A 20,570-nucleotide genomic window follows, 5' to 3' on the forward strand; every position below is an offset into this window, starting at 1 on the left:
GCATTTAATAGGATAGGCAATTTAATATTTATACTGAACAGGCAAACATGAACAGGATGTATACACTAGTATATATCACTTGTACATGTTTCTGTAGCAATGTGTACTACATTCAGGGCATTCAACAATAAAGACAACATGGATTTTTTTATTACCATGATAGCACAGTAGCACAGAGAGAGTTGACAGTAAGTTATATCACTGCCAAATATGTAAAAATGTAATTGATATTGTTGATTACATTTGTGTGTGTGTGTGTGTGTGTGTGTGTGTAGCTGAACAGACAGAATCGCTCTCTGAAAAGGAAGAGTATGATGTACCTGGCTCACCTAGGTGCTGATGTCATTGCTGACATTAATCTTGATGATGATGAGGATGAAGAACAACAACATGAAGAGTCTGGCCCTTGTAGCTCCACTCACTGCCACCACGTCATTGCAGGTAACCACAGGTTTTGTCACAATGTAGCACAAATACAGCATAAAAAATTAATAGTGTTGTTTTGTTAATAGTGCAATGTTTCAATTTAAATAAGAGATTTAGTTGTGTGATGAATAATCTCTGAAGCTTTGAGTCGCTCTCTCTCGTTTTTATGGCAAAACATGACAGTATATAAGGCCTCTTATTCTTTCTACAGGCTAAAGGTGAATCCGAATTCACACCTCAGCCCTACCCTTCTGTTTTGCCTATGGGTAGGGTGTCTCAATACTTTTTGGGAAAGAGCAGTAGGGACAAGAGGAGGGCTGTATTCCCCTTGAAATTGAGATTTTGAGGGGCAGACTTTCAACCTAGGGCGTGAATAGGCAACCAAGCGACCATAGAAAGCCACAACTATCAGTGTTTTCTGTAAATAGACTATGATTACCAGTCTATTATCTTAGTTTAATGTATTTTCTATGGTTTATATTTTTTTACTTCAAAACAAACACAACACATCAGTTATGTCTCTGAATTTTCAGTTCGATTTAACAAAATTCTGCCCAAAAAACAGCTCAGTTCAGCTTGAAAGATTCTTAGGAGTGGGTGATAATACATGATTGTTGAATGCTTTTGAAGACATGATACCCTAAACTACGTTAAAATCCAGAAGCAGACCGGCAGCAGAGTTCTGCTTAAACGCTGCTTCTTTGTGTGTTCCCATGACATATCAGACTCTTGAAGTGTCAGCCCATTCCCATAGAGGAAGATTTTAAACACTACACCTTGTATATCAGTTCCAAGGGGGAAGATAACACTTGAAAACAAGGGGTAGAGGTAATATTATGGAATGGGATTCACCCTAACACTGCACACACAGCAGTAACTTTTACATTTTAAATCATAATGAGAGATCTCCACGTCTGCTCACAAACACAAATGGATTGAATGTTTAGAATGTACACTTTACACTGGGGCTTGATGAGGAGTTTGGTGGTATGTTCTCACTGTGGCCTCATTGGTTTCCTTCCACAGTCCATCAGCACATATTGGTAGGTGAATAGGCTGTGTGAACTTGTTTTCAAGGTGAGTGACTGGGGTATGAATTGGTACCCTGTCCTGGGTGTATTTCTGTCTTGAACCCAGCGATTCCCTAGAGATTCTACCCAGAATTGGCTCTGATCAGGATGTAGCACTTAGAGAATATGAATGAATGATTTACACACAGCTTCACTTGTGTATCTTGTATCCTTCAGTTTCTTTTTATACATTTTATTGTTTGTTTAAAACAGAGCTGAGGGCGAAAATAGAGTCGGCTCTGGAGGAAAAAAAGGGTTTGGCCATTGATCTGGAGGCGACAAAAGATCAGCTGCGCAATACCAGAGAGGAAGTAAGAGACAGACTTTAATTACACATCCACACATTATTTTAACCTGCGGGCTTAAAAAAGGTGCTTCTACAAGAGCTCTTTATTAAAGGTTATATATAGAACTGTGAACACTCAAAGAACCATTTGAATACGCAAATGCTTCTTTGCCTGGTTAAATGGTTCTTTTGTATGGTGGAGAACCTGTGCTTCTGTAACCTTTCAAAAAGAGGCTATTTCTGCAGTTCTTCATATTTCGACTCTTCTCTGTTAAGCATTTTTCTCATTAATTAATTAATTTTTGTTCCCCTACCATTTTCTTCTCCTTGCCTAAAAATTTGACTTTGGCCAATGTGAAATTACTGAATTAAAGCCCAGTAGTTTTTTGCAATAAAATGTTTGTATGTATAAGCAGACATTGAGGTTTCACTGTCAATAACAGAAAAATAAAGTGGTATTTCAGAATAACAACTTTCCCCAAACACTATTTTATGTCTTCAAGTATTTGTGTACTGAAAAAATGTTAAATATTTTAGCACATCCTCAGAAAGATTGCTCACAGATTTTTACTTCTTTGCCTTTTTTTAATCCCTATCTTATTCAGTTAGGTTTAAACATTTAAGCCTTTTTTTCCTCCTCACTCAAATTTTAAAACTGGTGTATGGAATCAAAATCTCTACATGTCATAAACACATCTCTACATGTCATCACTTTTTGCTTTTCAGTTTCTCACACATTCTTTTTCATGTTCTTTTGCATGTTCTTAATATTTTTTATTCTCTCTCTCTCTCTTTCTCTCTCTCTCTCTCTCAGCTCCTGAAAGAAAAACATGATAATACTGTTTTGATTGCTGAAACACTTCAACAAAAGAAGCTCTTGGGAAAATATAACAGAGGTTCGTTCCAATCCTGTTACCCACAGTAACCCCTCACTCACACACACACACACACACACACACACACAAGCCACCTCTGATCCCTGAGACAATACACACACTCGTATCATAATTACACCTGCGATTTGGTGCAGGTTTTTGTAAGACGAGTCCTTGAGTGGTGTAATATTTTTACAACGGTTAAAGCCTGGAGCCTCTCATAATCATCCTTATCATACATAATGTAGAAGCCACAATTCAACATTAATCTCACTCGCCCCTGCCTCAGCCTCTGCCTCTCTCTCTGTCTCTCTCTCTCTCTCTCTCTCTCTCTCTGTCTGTCTGTCTGTCAACCATGCACTGACTTTGACAAATTTATGTTCTATTATACCCTACCTGTACATCAAAGACAACCTTAATGAGTGAGTTCATCTGTTAAAGGTGCACCCAGTGTTAACACAGTGTATAATCTCCATGGATAAGCATTGTCTAATAGAAAGGGACATTCTGGAGAAGCAGCACATGAACACAAGGTCAGCATGCTTAAAGAATAAAGCAAAACATGAGTGTAGCTTTGTTCACACACACACACACACACACACACACGTGTATATTAAACACACATACAGTACTGTGCAAAAGTTTTATGAACCAGAGATTGAGATTGTAAGTGTTTATTTGCTAAAACAAACAAACAAACAAACAACAAATAACACCCAACATTAGAATAAAACCAAATAACATTATTCCAGTGAGTGTGATACTCTGTGTGGTTTAACTTTTTGCAAATCTCTCCTTGTGGATTATTTAAGGTTGTCATACAATACAACACAATAATTTTACTGGTTAATAAATAATGATTTTAAATAATGTGTGCTGATTGAACAAAATCTGAACAAAGCATTGTTCGTATTTACTGTGATTATATATAACTTTATACCAGCACCACACTTACTGAGAAGGCATTAGTTTAAATATATATAATTATCTTAGACTTCTGCACAGTACTGTATATATCAAACAAACCCCATTTTGAGACAGTTAGGACAGCTTCTGAAATGCAGTAAAAACATTGAAAAGTTTATTTTTTGGTCACTTGTTTTAAAGTTTATTTAGCTTACAAATGATATCCAATTTTTCCCTGACAAACTAATTTTAAAAAGTTGGGACAAAATGGCAAAATAAGGGCGAGTGTTTAATAACAAATTCATGTCAAACTCTTTTGTGCATTGCACTATAAGCAGGTGTATATAAATAAAAAGCATTCAAAAAATGCTCAGACTTTGCGAGAAAAAATAGGATATGGCTCATCACTTTTTGCCATGTGAGAGAATTGTCAGTCTGTTCAAACAGTACATATTTCACCATCCACAGTTCATAATATGAAAACATTCAGGCAGTGAGGGGAAGCTCAGATTGTGAAAATAAGTGTGGAAATCGCTTAGGTATTCTTTGAGAAACTATAGTGATAGACAGCCACATAGGCAAACTTTGTAAACATTCATGTCACTTAGCAAAGTCTGCTGCTGTTTCAAGAAATATGCAACCTGAAACCTATTATTAGGAAACATAATTGTATTACAATTATATTGTTATATTTGTAGATTTAAAAACTGTGTTCATTTTATACACCTCATTTCATCTCCAGGACTTGTCTTATGTTCTTTTATTTGACACAATTCTATAATGTAATCTTACAAATATTCACCTCTCCTTCTTGAGAAGAGAATATGATATACATTTTGGGAACAAAACTGGATTTGTAAACCACTATTAGGTACTTTACAGTCCTTGTACCTTTAGTGACAGTAAATGTAACTCTACAGTACTTTTTTCTGAGAGTGTATGCTACTCATAATATAAGGCAGGAAGTGAAAAGTCATGCCGAAAGTAAGAAAAAAAGGCTACTTTGTCAAAGAGGACCACTGTCTTCCTCATGCAATCCATGATTGAGGTAGTCAAGGATGTTGAGCAAGGAACCTAAACTCCAACTGATCTCTGGGCAGTGGGATGGCAGCCTGCAGCTCTGGGTGTGTGTTCGCTGATCCTAGTGCACTAATGTGAGTGTGTGTTCACCGCCACATATTAAATGCAGAAGACACATTTAGTTGTACAAATTACACTGGGTTTGGGGGGGGGTTAAAGCAATAGTTTGGGGGATCTAAACATTTATATCCTTCTTACGTATAACGTTAAATATTACAATAATTTTACAATATCCATGCCTAGAAGAATCTTGAAGTATGATTTCATACATGCCTACACTGAACCATACAATTCCTTTATAAGTTTACATCTCCTCTGCCTGCCCCACACATATTATTGGTCACGTGGATTGCGTTAAGTAGCACCTGCACAAGCCAGAGAAGGCATTACCTGTAAGTAGCTATTTAGCTTTTTAAATACTTTATTGTCTTCAGTAAATCACTCACATGAAGGTGTTAGACTGGTTTTACTATTTCAGCTTAAATGCTGCAGTGGCGATGTAGATTTCAGGCTGAAAATGTGTTTTTAACTTAGCTAACTTCATCAGCTTTTAAGGTAGAACAGAACATTCAAATAAGCCAGATTAATTTTTTTATCTGGTCTGTTTTCTGCACAACATAAACAGAAATGTATAAAATTCATGAACTTAACATCTACTACAAGCTAAATGTAATGTATGCACCATTTTAAGGTGGAAAGGAAAATTTGAACAAGAACCTAAAAAATGTCATAATCTTGTTTTCAGTCTGTGCCTTTTAATGTTAGTCAAGTACAGGTCTAAATTTGGTATGGCAGTAACCAATAGCATTGGGTGATTTTGTTCTTTAATATATTGTTGTTGTAATATATATTGTTGTTTTTGTATGGTATGTGACACATTAGCTGGTGTAATGGATTTATCATTAATGTACGCCTCCCCACCCCCACCCGCAACTGTCATTGTTTAATTCGCACCCCGTCATCATGTGATGCACGTGGGGAGCTGAGGCTTACAGATCTGATCCAGTTCCACAGACGAGATACTTTAGCACAAATTCCTGAAACAGTTCATGCCTGCTATGATTGGAAGATGTTAAGAGTTACAGTGCATCAGAATAAGCATTCTGGCACTTGTCCACCACTAAAAGCTCCATAGTTTCCACATCAGCCTTAGACATGGACCATGAAGAAAAGCAAACTGATTGACCATCAATTCTGGGACTTAAATAAATAAAACACTTCACTTCAGTCCTCTCTTCTTGCATCAGTTTCATCTTCAGTTACCTGTAACAAACAACAAAAATTGTAAATTTTGTGTTGATAACTTTGACCCACAATCGATTTCTGAGAAAATTCTGGTTTCCTCTGGTATGCTACATGACCACCTTCCCACTGGGAAAAACTTGCCCTTGATCAAATATGGCTGCCATGTTCTGGACATAGTCTAAAAGGTAGGCCCTCTCACCCATTACTTGCTGGGGTATTTAGATATGTAGTTTGCCCTTTCGTTTCTGAAAAAAAGTGTTTATTGATTAAAAATCAAATTCAGTTTGGTTGTGTTCAGAGGATAAATTATAAAAGAGAAGTTGTGACGAAAATGTGAAACCAAACAAGCTTTGACTGAAATGTATAATTTCAGCTTTAATTCAAGGGTATCATGCAGATCCATTGCAGTTTATGGCTGACAGAAAACTGGAACCCATGGACATCACCTGCACATGCCGAGGTTCCTCCCTCAAGATGCTTTATCAGGCCTTTTTGCAGCCACCTTCAGTTGCTGCTTTCCACCCACATTACTATCTTACTACAAAACATTTAACCAAATGCAAAACTTTTCAAAATAACAGACTCTGGCATTGAAGAATGCAGTTGAAGTTATAAGTTTACATTCACTTAAGTTAAAATCATTAAAACTCATACCTATACCCTTCACATACTCCATACCAACAAACTGTAGTTTAAGCAAGCTGTTAAGTATTTTTACTTTGTAAATATCACAAGCAATTTTTCTAATATATTTTTACAAAATATAATTTCACTTTTAGATAATTGAATATATCAAAATTCCAATGTGTGACTTGTTTACATAAACCGAGTTGACTGTGCCTCTGTGCCTGCTTGGGAAATTCCAGATAACAATGTCATGGCTTTAGAAGCCTCTAATAGGCTAGCCTGCAAAATATGAATTAATTGGCGATCAGACAAAAAAACTGTGGACCCCAACAACTCTGGTACCTACTTGGGAGCTATTACTTAACACCTGAAGGTACACACGTACATTTGTTCAAACGATCATGTCCAGGTTTAAATGCCATGGGAGTCAACACACTGCCCAGGAAAGACACTTGTTCTGTTGCCTAGAAATTAACATATTACTGTTAGAAGGATACAAATCAGTCAGAGAATAACAGCAAATGTTGTGAAGATCCTGGAGAAAATGGGTGCAGCAGGAGGCATAAGCGGGAACAAATGAGCATTGTCCCCAAGCATTCTTCTAAATTTATGGCAAAATGGCTTAAGATCAACAGAGTGAAGGTAATGGAGTGACCACCACAAAGCCTTGACCTCAATCCCAAAGAAAATGTATGGACAAAAATGAAAGAAGCATGTGCAAATAAGATGGCCTAAAATCCTGACTCAGTCACAAAAGTTCTGTGCAGAGGAATGGGCCACAATTAAAGCAAGTTATTGTGAGATGCTTGTTAGAACATTAATCCCAACTTGAGTTAAACAATTTAAAAGTAGGGCAATGAAATAAATAAAATAAATCTTTGTCTGTGGTATTATTCTTAAATAGAGTACAGATCCAAAGTAACTTAGTTATTGTAGAAGGATATATTGAGTTTTAATGAATGTGGCTAATGTGTTTGTAAACTTGTGACTTCAACTGTATTTCATTGCTTTGACTAAAGTTAATTGTGTTTCCATCTGTCAAAAAATCTTGTTCCAAATTTTGCAGGCTTTTTGTTTTTAGATGCTTTCTAGCGAAGAGTAATCTGGAATTTCTGTTCTTGAAAGTTACAGATGGTTTGCGTCTTGGCGTCAAAGTTCTATATTGATATGCACTAAGGCACGTCATGATTGTAGACTTAAATGATATGGCTGCCACCTTGAGAGTGTTTTTGGCATGGCTAAATGTTGTCAAGTTTTTCTTTTTGTTTGTTTGGGTTTTTTTCCAAGGAAAGGAACGATAATCCTCTTGTCTTCCAGGCTTTTCAATGTTACTGAGATCCCCAGGGGATTCATTATTTTTAAATGATTGATTTGGCCACTGAAACAGTTTCTGCTGTCTCTTTCTGATTGGTATGTTCTGTCTGTTATCTAATGATGGCCTGCTTCACTTGCATTGACACCTGTTTGGATTGCGTACTGAGAGTACCCACGAACAGCTACCAAATGAAATTCATCTTTTTAAAACAACTCCAGACCTTTTATCTCCTTAATTTGTCATGAAATAATGAGGTTAAAGGACACGCCTGGCCATTAAAGTGCTTATCAGTCAATTGTCCAAGTACTTTTGAGCCTGTCAAAGGACATGGTGAAAAAGGCTGTAATTCCTAAACCATTAATGCAACATTTTTAAACCACTTTAATTAAAGCTGAAAATCTACACTTCAGTTACATCTTGATTTCTCTTTGTTTGAAATCCATTGTGGTGCTGTACAGTGGCTAAAGTCTCAAAATTGTCACTGCCTAAATACTTGCAGTCCCAAATATACTCTCATTGACTATTTATATGATATTATATTCTGTCATTGACTTTATATAATATTTAATCTATTGGATATATAGTAAGTATAAGTGTAATGTACAATTTGTTTTATGTTTCTGTGTGTGTATGCATGTACACACACATGCATATATAAATATAGCACAAAATGTAAGGGCATTTGTGTTTGGTAGATTTCTTTATTGTAACAATGCTTCTTGGCTATAAATCTTATACCATTGGAAAGCCTGTCAATTTCCCTTTTAAATGGGGCCACATTTGTAAGGAACATGAATTTGTTTGGCATTGGCAGAGAGTATTTGGCAAATTTTCATGGGCGCAACCCACATTCTCAGCTCTATTGCTCATTCTACAAATGCATGTTCCTGATAAACCTGGCACCATTTAAAAGGGAAATTTGCAGGCTATCCAATGTTATAAGATTTATAACCAAGAAGCATTGTTACAACAAACAAATAATCTACAAAACATTATATACAGGTGCTGGTCATAAAATTAGAATATCTTGAAAAAGTTGGTTTATTTCAGTAATTCCATTCAAAAAGTGAAACGTGTATATATATATATATACGTTTATATATATATATATATATATATATATATATGTTTATATCATATAACGTATATATGTACTTGTATGCACTTAGTGTCTAAGTACGCAGTAGAAGAATACGAGGCCCTCCAGGCTGATTTAGAGTTGGAGAAGGACTTACGGGCAGAGGCTGAGAAGTTTGCCCAAGAAGTGAGTGTATATACATACACACACACGCACACACACTAATTACTCTGCCCTGTTTTCTCATCTGATTGGGGATTCATCAGTCAGCTAAAGTATGCATATGTATGTGATATGTGTCTGTTTGTGAGTGTAGATGCTAATAGAGCAGAAGAAGCTGAAGAGACAGAGTAAAGCTTTGTTGCAGAGTGTGTCACCTTCAGAAGCTCTACAGAATGCTCTGAAAGAAATCACATCTCTCACACACACACTGGAGAAGCAGAGAATGGAGTACCAGCAACAAGTATGCCTCTCATGCACACAAGCACACACAATGTTCTTCTAAATACATCACATCAATTAAGATGTAAACAAAGTCATAGAGAGATGTTTGGTGTAAAGTAAATGTTCAGTTGTGCACCAGGGGCCACAGTGCCGACCCTGCGAATGCAGATACTTTGTTTACTGTCCACAAAAACCAGTGAACATATATTTACTTCATTTTTTTACATCAAAGGATGCTTATATAATTTGAGAATGAGTACATGTTACTCTAATTACATCTCTGTATGTGGATGATTTAATTTAAAGTGTCTTTTTTGAGTGTTTTGAGTTTCATATAGAATTTTCACTTTTTCGCATTATACCACATGGGATGTAATACAGTCTGTTTAGGGCAGAAAAACTTTAACTAATAATCTGAGGATTTATAGAGATGTTAAACCCTTCACACATCTGGTTCCTGTCACCACTGCAGTGAAAATTCTGCCCCATTTCACATCAGACCACTCTCACTGACTTTGTTTACATCTGAACCATTTACTTATGCAGAATATAAATAAGGCTGAAGGTCTTATTATTACTGAAGGGGGTTTGACCTGGTGACATTGTTCATTTGAAAACCCTCTAATAACACAGTAATGATTATTTAAACACACACCTCTGACATACAAGTATGACTTTGTGTGTGTGTGTGTGTGTGTTTGTCTGAAGTTGAAGCATTTGGAGGATGAGCTTCATGGGTCTGATTGGAGGAAACAGTTGTCAGCCCTAGAGAAGAAGGCGGGGCTTCTGGAGGAGGAGAGGAAAGATATACTGGAGAAATGTAGTAGAGCAGAGACTGAGGCAAAAGATCTGCGTTTTACAGGTATACACACACACACAAACACACAAAACCAAAACCACATATACAGTCTGCCCTCCATATCCATGAGTTTGGTATCTGATGATACTAACAACCACGGATTGAACATATTTGAAAAGTAATTGGAAAAAACCCCAAAAAACTTGAATTTACTTGGTGACATGCATTGGACTGTATCCAGATGTAGGCAGACCCTGCTGTAGCGTCCCATCACAGATTTTACAGACACACTCACTAACCACAGTTCACTACTTGCATATTTACTGAACATGTAACTGATCATTGCTTCTTGTGATTATTCTGTAAACAATATGGTATACCAATTATTTACTTAACACTTAAATTGCATTATGTATGTGAGGTCATTTAGATATCATTTGACATATTGGGTAGGATAGCAGAAAACAACACACACATCTTGACAATATTAGCATCTAACACTGTATTTTACTTTGTTTGTGTGTGTGTGTGTGTGTGTGTGTGTGTGTGTGTGTGTGCGCGCATGTGTGTTTAGTGGAGGAATTGCAGAAGAAGCTCCAGCAGGTTTCTAACCCTGTACCTGCCCCTCCTCCTCCCCCACCTCCACCTCCTCCACCTCCTCCTCCTCTTCCTTCAGCTTCAAGCAACCCACTCAGGTAATATTTTAACTTTTCAGGCATTTCAAAGTCGTTTGAAAACATTTTAGGTGTCTCTTATTAAATGCCATGTTCTGTTGTTTTTCTAAGTGAAAATAAATGAATCTTTTACTGCACAATTACTGTTTGTGTATTGCAGGATATTTCTTTTTTTCCCCTAAGTGAAAAAGCTTAATTCTTTCTTTTATATCTTCTGAGGTTAAGGTTAGGGTTAGACCACTACAGTGCATACAAACAAATGAATCAAAATGTTAAGACCACCAGCATAATAAGATTTTTTTGTAATATAATGGGTAAAAACTTAATTCAGTGTAATTGTACAACATTTACTTTGGCCCAGACTCCCTGAAATTGTCTCCCAATGTATAGAGTAGTTGGCCTTAAAAAATAAAAATGAAAATAAATAAATAAGAATAAACAACAAACAATAATGCAAGGTTTAAATATGACAAAGATTATGCATTATATTTTGTCTGTGTGTGTGTGTTTGTGTGTGCATATTTCTCATCCAGTGGCTGATAAGAAGAGTCTAATAGACAAGCTCAGTGCAACGTTAGAATCAGCTACTTTATTGTGCTTCATTCAGTCTTTTTTACTTTTTTTTTTTCTCACCCTCTCCCAGCTCACTCCTGTCAATGCTGCGTAAGAAAAAAGACACCAATAATGACATTCCACTGGTAGAAAAAGACTCTACAGCAAAAGACCCAGGTAAGGCCACAGGTTGGTGTGTGTGTGGAGTGTTTGTATTCCTCCATCACCTGCTGCTGTGTCGTGACACTGTGTTTATGAATCAGTTCTCCCACCGCATTATTACAGTAGCCACTCAAATGCTTTTGTTGATCCGACATTGAAAGACGAGGCACCTTTACACCCGCCACTATTTTCATTTGCAATTTCAATAAACTTTGACCATGAGAAAAAAATTCCAGTGTAACCCTGGCGACCTTTTTGTGCCGTCAGCGTCTGAGGAGCCGAATCCTATGGTTAAATATGCTCTAAACACTGAATAGAGTTGGCTGCAAAGTTTGAACTTTCATGCTTTACATTTAGTTGTCGAGGGAAGTATGAAATACGATTTTGTGTGCCAAGTATTTCACCATTACATTCTACCAGACAGTTTTGCTATTGAATTGAATGACCTAGCAGAAGATAGACAGTGAAAAGGTTTAAAGGGAAATTTCACTTTAGAAGCCCTTTAGAACTCCTGATATGTGGTAAGTGTATCACACAATATTTTTTTCCCCATTTTGTTTTCCAAAAATAGCAGTTTTCTAAAAAGTGCACTCCAAATGACAGAACCATTAGCTGCGGTGAAGGTGCCAGCATTAAAGTATTATTAAATGCTTTTTAAATGTCAAAAGGGCTTTACAAAAAGGCTTGTTTCTTTACAGTTAAAGTACTGTGTGTAATCCAATTTCTGCTCTTTGTTGTTTGCATGTTGCACAGTGAAATGATTGATTTCCCAAAGAAACTGAAACTAAAATAACAAAGGCATTGGAAAATGCATCTGAGAAACTTTAATCCTTTACATCAGTGTTTACATCAAAAACACTAAAACCAAGTTTGTGTCCAGTGAGTGTGTCTGTATTTATGAAGTGAATTCTACATTACTCTGAACTGTAATAAATATGGGCTATTTTACTATTACATGTACATACATTCATTTTATTATTAATTTTTTATTTAATTAACTTTTAATTTAGCTAGCGTTAATTTAAATTAGCTAGAGTTGCAAAAGGGTGGCCAATTTCCACTAAATTTCCATTAATTTACCAGTGTCTATCCATAGGAACTTTGGCTCAGGAACTTTGGAAATATTTAAAAATGTACACTTTCCATGTAAAGTTTGGGAACTTTGGGAATTTAAATAATTTAAAGGAACTTATGCTTCAGTATGTTTTTTTTTTTACAAACTGTATGTAAGTTTCTCACTTTTGGCTTTGAATATTCCCATTTTATTCCCATTAATTCCCATAATTACCCGTTAATTCCCTTGGTAAATTTCCCAACTTTGAAAATTCCCATAATTTTGCAACCCTAGACGTGGCACTGTTATAATTAAACATGGGTACTTGGGTATAGATTAAATATTTATAGCCATTTAATTGATAAAAAAATAACTAAATAACTAAATAATAACTAAACCTTATTAGCTCTCAATGGAATCAATGTAAAATGATTTTATTTTTAGTAATTTTGAGGTTCAATCATCATGATTTTTTCACACAATGTGAAGGACAGTTTCTGTATTCAAACGATGTAATAAACTACAAATCAAAGATGCATCAAAATGGAGATGCATTTATTAATTTGGACAGCAACTATATGAAATTCTAACATTTTAGTTTAGTGACAAGTCTTATATGATATAGTATGTGAATCATTTTTAATGCTCTCATCAGCTCAGTTGAATAGATACACCAGCATATTTATCACATAAATTTTAAAAAATCTATTCAATAATCAGCTGATGCTAAATAATTTTGTGTTCTTTATGTTCAAGTTCAGAAGATATTAACCAGCAAAAGTTGAAGTTGGTCACAAACACACACTAGCTGCGACTAGAGAAATGAATGTAGTAGAAATGAGTGACCAAGGCTACATTCCTATCTGATTTGTCAGGAGTTCCTTGGTTTGTTTGTAAACACTGAAAGGATCCGTATTGCTGAAAAATAATTTCTGTTCATACTCCCTCCAGTCACGGCTGGTATTCACGGAACCTTAAATACTTTTATTTCTCTTTTGTGTTTTACTGAAATCCTTGCTCAGGGCTTTTCAGCTGCATTGAACACCTGGAGCAGAGTAATTAGTTGGTTATTAACTGTAACACATTGTGTCACAATTTTAATTATTCTGCTCTACTGAGCAGTGCATAGAGTGACTGCTTTTTAATTGCATTTAGCATTCAAAGACTTTGTGAAGTAATATTAATTCTGTGTGTTTGTTTGTGTGTGTGCGTGTGTGTGCGTGTGTGTGTGTGTGTGTGTGCGGGTTAGAGAAAGACATTAGGCAGCAGGCAGTGACAGAAATGATGGAGAGAATCAAAAAAGGCATTCAGCTCCGGCCAGTTGGCCAAACAAGCAACAGAGGCCAACCAGCACAGGTACAAGGCTTTCCAAAAACACTTGGGCAAACAAAAACAAATACAGAGACATAAATACACAATAAGCTATTATATTTTTCTCATATTTTATTGGCGGTTGCAATAAACCATGTAATGGTAAATGGTACAAAATCTTTTAGTTTCTTTAGAAACTTTAAAAATTTACCGTGATCAATTTGCATACTTTTGAAATCTTCTGTACTATAAAAGGCTTACAGGAGAATCAGTGGAAAGGACTTTGTGCTTCTAAGTCCAAAGTAATCTCTCTGACTGCACCACTGCCACTCTGCTGTGGTTAAACACAACAGCTATTGTTGTTAATAATGCTTCTAATCAGGTTCCAAACCATAAATCCATGTTAAATGAGTGAGATTTAACTTGGCTGAAGATGTTAATTAATCCCATTTATGAATGAATGTTGTTGAAGTGTATTTATTTCTCTGTAAAATATTGAATCCAGAATCGGTTTATCAGAGAATGAACCCTTTACCTTAAGAGCAGATTTGGGGATTTTCAATATAAATACAGATTTAATGTGGGCAGCAGTGGCCTAATGGTTAGAGACGAGAGAGCTTAGGACTTAAAGGTCATTGGTTCGATTCCCACAACAGGCAGGAAAATTTTGGACGGTGGGAGTGAAGGAACAGCACTGTTCTCCTCCTTCAGTCCATGGTTTAACCCACTACAGCTCCCCGGCCACAGGGGAAATGGCTGCCCCCCAGCTCTGGGTGTGTGCTCATAGCCCCTAGTGCACAATTTGTGTGTGTGTTCACAACCACAGACTGGTTGTGGAATTTTACAATAGGTAGACATACAGGTGCAGGTCATAAAATTAGAATATCATGAAAAAAAAGTTACATTTTTATAATCATATAAGAGTCAGTTGTAATCAATATAAAAGTCAGTTATAATCATCAAATTAAAAGAAATAAACACTTGAAATATGAGTCTGTGTGTAATGTATGAGTATAATATACAAGTTTGAATGGAATTACTGAAATAAATAAAATTTTTCATGATATTCTAACTTTATGATCAGCACCTGTATATTGCGGAAGACATATATTGTTGTATGTTGTATAATGACAAATAATTACACATTATATATATGAGTTGGGGTCTCCTTAATATGGTTAAACAATAAAAATACTCATGTACAATTATAATAACAATAAATGTACTCATTTACTGCACCAATATTTCTAAAATAACTTTATTATTTATTATGTTTTTTTTTTTAACTAGAGAGAGCAAATACCATCTGGTTCGGCCATTCAGGAGCTTAAAGGAATTTTGGTAAATACCTATTTCCCCATTTGTACAATATTCGTCTGTTCATTGATTGTAACCGCTTATCCAGTTCAGGGTTGTGGTGGGTCCGGAACCTACCTGGAATCGCTGGCCGCAAGGCAGGAATACACAAACACACACACACACACACTTACACAGACACTTTTGAGTCGCCAATCCACCTACCAAGCTGTGTTTTTTGACCGTGGGAGGAAACCGGAGCATCCGGAGGAAACCCACGTGGACATGGGCAAAACACACCAAACTCCTCACAGACAGTCACTCAGAGTGGGACAAAGAGGTTCCTGGAGATGTGTGACTGCAACACTACCTGCTGCACCATTTGTATAATATTAACTACTTAAAATCTGTCCATTGTCAAATGACCACAATTATCAGCTTAAGAATTGCACTTAGAGAGTTGGTTTCCAGATCAGTGACTGAACCATAGTTTTAATGAAGCTTCAGCATTGAGAATGGTATTTAGTTTAAGAATATTTATTTATTTATTTATCTTTCACACCAGCGGTAATAAAATGCATGCAATTTAATGTACAATAAGGTATGTAATGTAATATGAGAAACACTGCAAATTACAGCCACTCTGAAGAGTTTGGTAACCTTATCAGAGTTGGAAAGAATCTATTATTAAAATGGGTTGCCTTAGTTTTTAATGATCTGTAGAACATCCCAGAAGAGAAAAAGGCAGCAAGCTGGATGAGAGCTGTCTGAGATGTTGGAATATAGATATTTTTGTCCTGTGATTTTAATCCCATTTGAATCTCCTATTTGAGTGGGATTAGTTTTACCTTTGGACCTGGGGTAAAGTAATTATTGCCTCAGTAGTATCTCAGTAGTAGTTTTAATCCTGTCCGAATAGACAGTTTCAGCCATTTTCCCGGACTGCGCGCTCATGTTTCAGGAAAGATTCCTGTGCCTTTTACCTACTGTAAATTGAGCAACAGAAATAACCCCAGGTTATATTAATCCCATCTGAATTGACATGTGGGGGAACATTCCAGAGAAAAGGAGATTTTCGGAAGGATCCTTGCGAGCGGAGGAGTAAAAGCTTAGTGGCTGAACGAAGCACCATGATAAAATCCACAAAACGGCCTGAAGAACCACTCAGTGAAGAGATGTTTCTGGTGGCTGTAGGTAGATTTTGTGTGAAATAGTAGCCTACATATGTATTAATATGAACATGTCCTACACTTTAATTTACCATTAAACGGTTTATATCAGTTCTAATAACTGTGAAGTTAATAGCAATGTTTTGGCCGCCTTCTCGCCTGTCAACTGTTATGAAGGACCAAAATATAAGTTTGCAGAGGGCTGGAAACTTTTATACTTTTAGGTTGTGACACTAAAAACTCCAGTAGCTCTGTTGTATCTGATCCTCACTGTGTGACGGCAGTGCGTCAATCGAGTAGCCACTCCCATCTCTGTTTTTTTCACAGAGATATCTCATCCAGTGCAAATCCACCGTAAATATGACTGATGTCTTGTGGAAAAATAACATTAACCCATTAACCCACACAAAAATAATCTTGTTCGAATAGGGCTTTTGTCTGGGAAGTTGATTCACAATGTCCAGATGATAACCTTTTCATAGCTAAATACATACATACCTTCTACATGGATGCACAGACATTCGCACAGGACAAGCTGAGAGCCGGAAAGGAGGCTGGGCATAATGTTTAAAAGTATCAGAAATATTTTGGCATGAGATATACCGCAGAGAACTCAGAACTTACAGCTTGTATTTACAACATTGTCACCTACTTATTAGTAATGAATGAACATCATTATTGACCCACATGGTTGGGGGAGCCTGATGTTATTTTTTCTTGGCAAATGTACAGAATTCAGTGAAGCGTCCCTCTCCCTGCCCCTCTCCTCCAGCACGGCCCTCATCCCCTGAACCACAATCTGAACTCCAGAAAGTGTTACTGAAACGCCGTGGAGCTTTGGAGACAACACATGACAACAGTGAGTCTCACGTTAAACTTATACACACACACAAACACAGACACACTTTTAATGTCTTGTCCTTTAACTTGTATGTCATGAATGTTTTTAACAAACCTTCGCAATGTTTTACTATTTCCTTCAATCTGTTATAATCATGTTACGCTGGGTTTATCTTGCCACAATCTATATATTAATTATATATTAAAGACTTTGAACCACACAGTTTTAAGTCTTTGGTGTTAGCACTTTGTCATTTCAACCATATGCAATTTTATTCATTCATTCATTCATTCATTATATATAACCGCTTATCCAGTTCAGGGTCGCGGTGGTTCCAGAGTCTACCTGGAATCATTGGGCGCAAGGCAGGAATACACCCTGGAGGGGGCGCTAGTACTTCACAGGGAAGGAAACACACAAATGCACAGTCACTCACACAGTCACACACTCACTATGGCACACCTACCGACGTGTGTTTTTTTAGACCATGGGAGGAAACCCACGCAGACACGGGGAGAACACACCAAACTCCTCACAGACAGTCACACGGAGTAGGACTCAAACCCACAAACTCCAGGTCCCTGGAGCCGTGTGACTGCTTTACCTGCTGTGCCACCGTGCCGCCCTATACAATTACATAATGAAACAAAAAACATTCCAAAAGGGCCATGGTGCTGCAAAAGGAGAACAAGAAAACACATTTTAGGCGAAGCTTAAACATCCTGAGTTCTAATAACTGAGAAGGCATTTGCAGTAGCTGTTACTAAACAGCAGTCCATGAACATGTTTATAAGAATAAAGCTGTCACACTCACGTCTCGTCTCGTCTCGTGTTTTCCTGTTCTCAGCACATGGCTTTGTTTTGTTTATGTTCATGCCCCGCCTCTGTTCCGCCTTTGTCTCTACCTTCGTCTCCGCCTCTTTTACGTCACCCTCGTTATGGTCTTCAGGTGTTTCTCGTTTGTTATTGTATTTAAGCCCTCTCGTCTCACTTCCTCTTGTCGTTCATTGTACCTTGTTCCGTTCGCGGTTTACATTGTTACTTGTTTCGTGTTCATAGTTCTTTAGATTGCTCTTTGTATGTTCGCCGTGTTCTTCGTGTCTCTTGCTCGTCTCTTGCTCGTCACTCGTGTTCGTTTCTCCTGCTCGTTCCCCTTGTTTCGTCTCACACCCGTTTCATGCTCGCTTCCTGTTCTAGTTCGTTTGTGTTTGTTTTGTAAATAAAGTCTGTGTTCTCAGCGTTTGCGTCCGCCCTCCGTCAGTCCGCACCCCTCATCCCTTATCAACCCTTACAAAAGCAGGAAGCAGAGAAAAGCTGCTGTCAAAAGCAAGGGAAAAAACACCACATATTGGCTCCAGACTGGACGCCATCTTGAAAGAATTAAAAAGAAATAAATCTCTGAATAAAGATGTAAAAAAATTAAATGTACAGTGGTTTGAAAAAGTGTTTGACCCCTTCATGATTTCTTATTTTTTTGCATGTTTGGCACTCTTACATGTTTCAGATCATCAAACTAATTTAAATATTAGTCAAAGACAACACAAGTAAACACAAAATGCAGTTTTTAAATGAAGGTTTTATTATTAAGTGAGAAAAAAAATCCAAACCTACATGGCCCTGTGTGAAAAAAGTGTTTGCCCCCTAAACCTAACAACTGGTTGGGCAACCCTTAGCAGCAACAACTGCAATCAAGCGTTTGCAGTAACTCGCAATAAGTCTTTCACAGCACTGTGTAGGAATTTCGGACCACTCGTCTTTGCAGAATTGTTGTAATTCAGCCTCATTAGAGGTTTATCGAGTATGGCCTTTTAAGGTCATGCCACAGCATCTCAATAGGATTCAGGTCAGGAGTTTGACTAGGCCACTCCAAAGTCTTCATTTTGTTTTTCATGAGCTATTCAGAGGTGGACTTGCTGGTGTGTTTTGGATCCTTATCCTGCTGCAGAACCCAAGTCTTATATTTATATTTAAATATTTACATTTGTTTAATGATCTGAAACATTTAAGAGTGACAAACATGCAAAACAATAAGAAATCATGAAGGAAGCAAACACCTTTTCACACCACTCTGTGTCTGCTCTGTTCACACAGCAGATGTTGTTCTGAGTCTTAGACATTTTCCTCAAACTCATTAAATTTTAAACTCTGTTAAAATTTCCTCACTGAAAATGGCCCTGCTTTGTGTTGGAATAAGTGAATGGCTAGATTTATTCTCAAGCACCACTTTGAAGAAGAAACTGCTCAGAGTCTTTACTGCAAATAACTGTCTGAAGAACTATTATCTAACTGCTATCTCTGTTAATCAAAATATAAAATTACCATTATGTTTTTTCACTTTTTTCTCATTCTCTCCTCAGCATTGTCTTCACATCCCTTTCCCAGCAGTGTTTTGGATTTGAACCGCGTTAAACACACTCCAACTGGACAGAGCATGAACCATCAGACCACCTGAACATACCTGAACTGTGAGTATCTCAAACCAGAGAATGGTCCACCACCCAAATAACATCTGGACAGATAAAATGTCTGCAGCAGCAAATGGGGTACTGTGTGCACCTGTACATTAGGTGTCCATGAGAAATAGTCCATGAGAATAGATGTAAGGTACCATATAACTAATAGAGTACCTTCATTTAATGCGAAATTTTTACATCCACCTTTTCAACTCCACTCATTTCAGGTCACCATATTTTTGTTTTGGTCATTGAGGACCACCAAGTTGACGCTCACTTTAACCTTCTAAGGGGTTTTAAAAATGACTGTAATAAGTTTTAGAAACTTCTGATTTCCCAAATGCCAAATTAAAAGTTATTTATTGGACCTGTGAATGTATTTAAGGGGCTCCCTTTACAGTCAGTGGTGTTTTTGCTCTTGGTACCATGAGAAAATCAAAGCAACTCCAAGACCTCTCAAAGTTTGGCTCATCCTTAGGAGCAATGTGAACAAGAAAGACCCTTCATTAAGCTGATGTGGCAAGAGTGAAATGTTTATAGAATAATCAAGTTATACATTTTTCAAATATTTCACAATTATCATGGGGGGAGGAGTTGGTGTGTTCTCCTTGTGTCTGCGTGAGTTTCCTCCGGGTGTTCCAGTTTCCTCCCACAGTCCAAAAACACACAGTGGTAGGTGGATTGGCGACTCAAAAAAGTGTCTGAAGGTGTGAGTGTGTGAGTGAATGTGTGAGTGTGTGTGTGTTGCCCTGTGAAGGACTGGCGCTCCCTTTAGGGGGTATTCTCGCCTTGCGCCCAATGATTCCAGGTAGTTCCAGTGACCCTCCACAACCCTGAACTGGATAAGAGGTGATAGATAATGAATGAATGAATGAATTCATATAAAAGAGGGCGACATGGTATTGCA

At 37.1% G+C, this 20,570-nt stretch overlaps 1 protein-coding gene across 1 annotated transcript in view; it reads left to right on the plus strand.

The window, feature by feature from the left end:
* Positions 1 to 20,570, plus strand: part of shtn1 (shootin 1) — a 51,386-nt gene that overhangs the window by 16,494 nt on the left and 14,322 nt on the right. Inside the window, exons 5-16 of the mRNA XM_066672317.1 lie at positions 276 to 441; positions 1,710 to 1,807; positions 2,597 to 2,678; positions 9,000 to 9,094; positions 9,225 to 9,371; positions 10,061 to 10,214; positions 10,726 to 10,846; positions 11,469 to 11,554; positions 13,843 to 13,949; positions 15,195 to 15,245; positions 17,102 to 17,228; positions 19,568 to 19,675. Coding sequence (XP_066528414.1) covers positions 276 to 441; positions 1,710 to 1,807; positions 2,597 to 2,678; positions 9,000 to 9,094; positions 9,225 to 9,371; positions 10,061 to 10,214; positions 10,726 to 10,846; positions 11,469 to 11,554; positions 13,843 to 13,949; positions 15,195 to 15,245; positions 17,102 to 17,228; positions 19,568 to 19,662 — 1,329 coding nt within the window. The 3' untranslated portion in view covers positions 19,663 to 19,675. The remainder of the gene's footprint in view (positions 1 to 275; positions 442 to 1,709; positions 1,808 to 2,596; positions 2,679 to 8,999; positions 9,095 to 9,224; positions 9,372 to 10,060; positions 10,215 to 10,725; positions 10,847 to 11,468; positions 11,555 to 13,842; positions 13,950 to 15,194; positions 15,246 to 17,101; positions 17,229 to 19,567; positions 19,676 to 20,570) is intronic.

Source organism: Hoplias malabaricus, chromosome 1, assembly GCF_029633855.1.
Source record: "Hoplias malabaricus isolate fHopMal1 chromosome 1, fHopMal1.hap1, whole genome shotgun sequence".
Lineage (NCBI taxonomy): Eukaryota > Metazoa > Chordata > Actinopteri > Characiformes > Erythrinidae > Hoplias > Hoplias malabaricus.